Genomic DNA, 3,771 nt, shown 5'->3' with positions numbered 1-3,771 from the left:
CTTTCATATATGAAAACAACATTATGGATACAACGCTCATTGCAACAGGTACTATCGCTTTTAGTGTGTTTGTTTATGCTCCGTTAGAAGATTAATTTTCAGTTATAAAGTCGATAAATAATTCATAGTATATATGTGCTTGTTTGTTGAAGCATATTCAATTAATAACATTACAAATTAACAAAAGTTCACATAAGCACGTTACACATTTCGTGGTGCAAAATAGGTAAAACTTCCATGGTGCAAAATGCTTCCTACTGGCTAGTGGCAAATGCCGATAACCACGACTTTTCATTATCAAGGAAACAATCTTTTTATCTGTATAACACTAACTACTTTTATAATTTATAAAAGAGCATAAATAAGAAAGGCTCTCATTAAACATGAAAGTAAACCTATCAACCACCATGTTCATCTTCCCTTTACCACTCTTTTCTTTCCTCCTCTTCTCCATCACCACCACCACCACCACCGCCCAACCATACAAACCCACCGACTACTTCCTCCTCAACTGCGGTGGTGCAACCGCCACTACCGACCGGAAATGGGACACCGATGAACGTTCCGAATTCATGCCCTCCACCACCACCTCCTTCAAATCCACCCCAAACAACCACGATCCTTCCGTCCCGGAAATCCCGTACTCCACTGCACGAATCTTCATTACATCATTCACCTACACTTTTCCGGTGGCCAACGGCCCTAAATTCCTCCGACTCTATTTCTACCCCGCAACATACTCCCACTACAAGGCAGACCAATCTTTCTTTGCTGTATCATCAAACGGTTACTCTCTCTTATCCAACTTCAGCGCTTTCCAAACCTCGTCCTACTTGCGAACGACACGCACCCATTCCAATAAGTTTCCACACTTTGTAAAAGAATTCGTTATCTATGTAAACCACACCCAAACCATAAACATCACTTTCACCCCCTCACCCGAATCATATGCCTTCATTAACGGTATAGAAATTGTTTCACAACCCAAATACTTATATTACAAATCAAAAAATGTGAAATACGTCGGTCAATATTCTGATCCAGTCGTCTCAGAGGACACGTGTCTTGAGAATATCTACCGGTTAAACGTCGGTGGGGAGCTGATCTCCCCCATCGATGATACCGGGATGTATCGATCGTGGGATCAAGACGATCCATATTTGTTCCCAGTTCGAACAGTGACCCCGGTTAACAAGACTCCGATAGTCTACACAGCTGACACACCGAATTATACCGCACCTGAGTTAGTTTATGCTACGCAAAGAAGCATGGGTGCTTCTTCTGTCAAACGCAATCTGACGTGGCAGCTTCCGGTTGATTCTGGGTTTTATTACAACCTTAGGCTCCACTTTTGTAATATTATACCAGATTACACGCGCAAATATGCGGTGATATTTAAAATTTTTATTTCGAATCAAACGGCTGAAGAGTATGCTGATCTGTTTTACTGGACTAAAGGTACTGGGTTTCCTGTGTTTAAAGATTATGGCGTATTTGTGTATGATTTTGATGGTAGTGGAAGAAAGCGAGATTTGTGGCTCGCGATGGGTCCTAATGGTTACTCCCAAGAATACTATGATGCCTTTTTGAACGGTTTGGAAGTTTTCAAGCTTAGCATGAACGGTAGTCTCACTGACCGCGACTCGGAGCTCCGCCCTATGGGACGGCCGCCGTCATCTCCGGTGAAAAACAAAACTCCGTTGTATGCCGCCATAATAGGCGGTATTGGCGGAGCGGTAGTACTCATGCTGTCAACTTTAGGTTTTATCGTTTTCCAGCGAGTGAAACACTCCGGTAACAAGTCGTCCGGTGAACAAAAATCAAAAGACAACCGCCTTCCGTCAGGTAGGTGTCGGCGGTTTACAATCAAGGAAGTGAAAGATGCCACCAGAGAATTTGATAAAAATTGTATAATCGGGAGAGGAGGGTTTGGGATGGTGTACAAAGGGTACATCGACAATGCTACAACAACTGTCGCTATCAAACGACTAAACGCGTTATCCAAGCAAGGTTTTCACGAATTCCAAATGGGAATTGGGTTGCTGTCAAAATTACGTCATGTCCAACTTGTGTCCTTAATTGGGTACTGTGACGACGAGGGCGAAATGGTTCTTGTGTATGATTACATGTCTCATGGGACATTACAAGATCATTTATACAAAGGAAACAACCCTAATTTACCTTGGAAACGACGTCTAGAAATTTGCATTGGTGCAGCAAAAGGGTTGGATTATCTACACACAGGTGCAAATCGTGCGATTATTCATCGCGATGTGAAATCGACTAATATTTTGCTCGATGAGAATTGGGTGGCGAAAGTGGCGGATTTTGGTTTGTCAAAGTTAGGGCCAAAAGATAAAGGTGTAGATCATGTTAGTACAGCTGTGAAAGGGACATTTGGGTATATGGATCCTGAATATTACAAAATGCAACAACTTACAGAGAAATCTGATGTGTACTCCTTTGGGGTTGTATTGTTAGAGGTTTTGTGTTCCAGGCCAGTGATTATAAACCAAGGTGTTTCCGATGAAGAGGTGAGTTTAGCTGAATGGGGTAGGTTAAACTATGGAAAGGGGACATTGAAAGAGATAGTTGATAAGAGAATAAGTGATGAGATTGCTCCTAATTGTTTGATGAAGTTTGGTGAGGTTGCGAATAGTTGTTTAAGAATGAAAGGGAGTAAACGTCCGAAGATGGATGAAGTTGTTTGGGGGTTAGAGTTTGCATTGCGGTTACAGGAGGCGGCTGAGAAGAGAGGTGGTATGGTGGGTGAGATGACAGGTAGCATGTCGGAAAATCAAGAATATATGTTTCCAGTGAAAGGCGAGGACGTGAGTGTAAATGAGGAGTATGAGTTAGAAGGGTCGACTGGAGTGGGAATACAACATGGATTGGTGTCGACTGATAGCAGCAGCCGTGAAGGATTAGTGTCAGAAACGGTATTACCCAAATAAAGGTCAGGGTAGTATGGTAATTTATGTTTGGATTACTATGACATGTTGGCAAAAATAATTGTTAGCTGGAAGTGGTTACTAGAAAACATGGAATAGGATACGGCTATTTTTGCTAATATAATACGGATAATCATCTGTATCCTATTGGGGGTGTATCCTATTACAAAAGAAATAGAATACGGTTAAAACAACCGTATGCTATCCAAGGGTGTACATTGTACGTATATTATAATGTATTATATATGGTGTATCCTATTTATCTTGTCGTATCTTATATGTGTATTATATATGGTGTATCGTATCCTATATGTGTATCTTATTTACCTTCTTGTCGTATCCTATATGGTGTATCTTTTATATATATATATATATATATATATATATATATATATATATATATATATATATATATATATATATATATATATATATATATATATATATATATATATATATATATATCTTGTATTTTATGTATATCCTATCATATTTATAATTGGTGTATCTACCAGAAGTACCCTATCATATTTATGAGCCAATATTTTATCATCCACTAGAATGTGATAAAATAAACCTAAATTGCAATACAAGAGAATATATATATATATATATATATATATATATATATATATATATATATATATATATATATATATATATATATATATTATGTAGACGAAATAGTTATATGTTATGTTCAATATCAGACAAATCAACTAAACAACTATTGTTATGTTCAACTAATATCTTAAATTACATTTGCTTATTTATTTCCATCTCCAAATCTTTTTTTTGAAACGATCCAAATCTAACACAT

General features: G+C 38.2%; 1 protein-coding gene across 1 annotated transcript; it reads left to right on the top strand.

Moving 5' to 3' along the window:
• The first annotated feature begins 356 nt into the window (after positions 1-356).
• Positions 357-3,285, top strand: LOC111896360 (receptor-like protein kinase FERONIA). The gene has a single exon (XM_023892364.3). The coding sequence runs from the start codon at positions 384-386 to the stop codon at positions 2,952-2,954; it is 2,571 nt and encodes an 856-aa protein (XP_023748132.1). The 5' UTR covers positions 357-383; the 3' UTR covers positions 2,955-3,285.
• The last annotated feature ends 486 nt before the right edge of the window (positions 3,286-3,771 follow it).

Source organism: Lactuca sativa, chromosome 4, assembly GCF_002870075.4.
Source record: "Lactuca sativa cultivar Salinas chromosome 4, Lsat_Salinas_v11, whole genome shotgun sequence".
NCBI lineage: Eukaryota > Viridiplantae > Streptophyta > Magnoliopsida > Asterales > Asteraceae > Lactuca > Lactuca sativa.
This window is presented reverse-complemented; position numbering and strand designations above follow the sequence as displayed.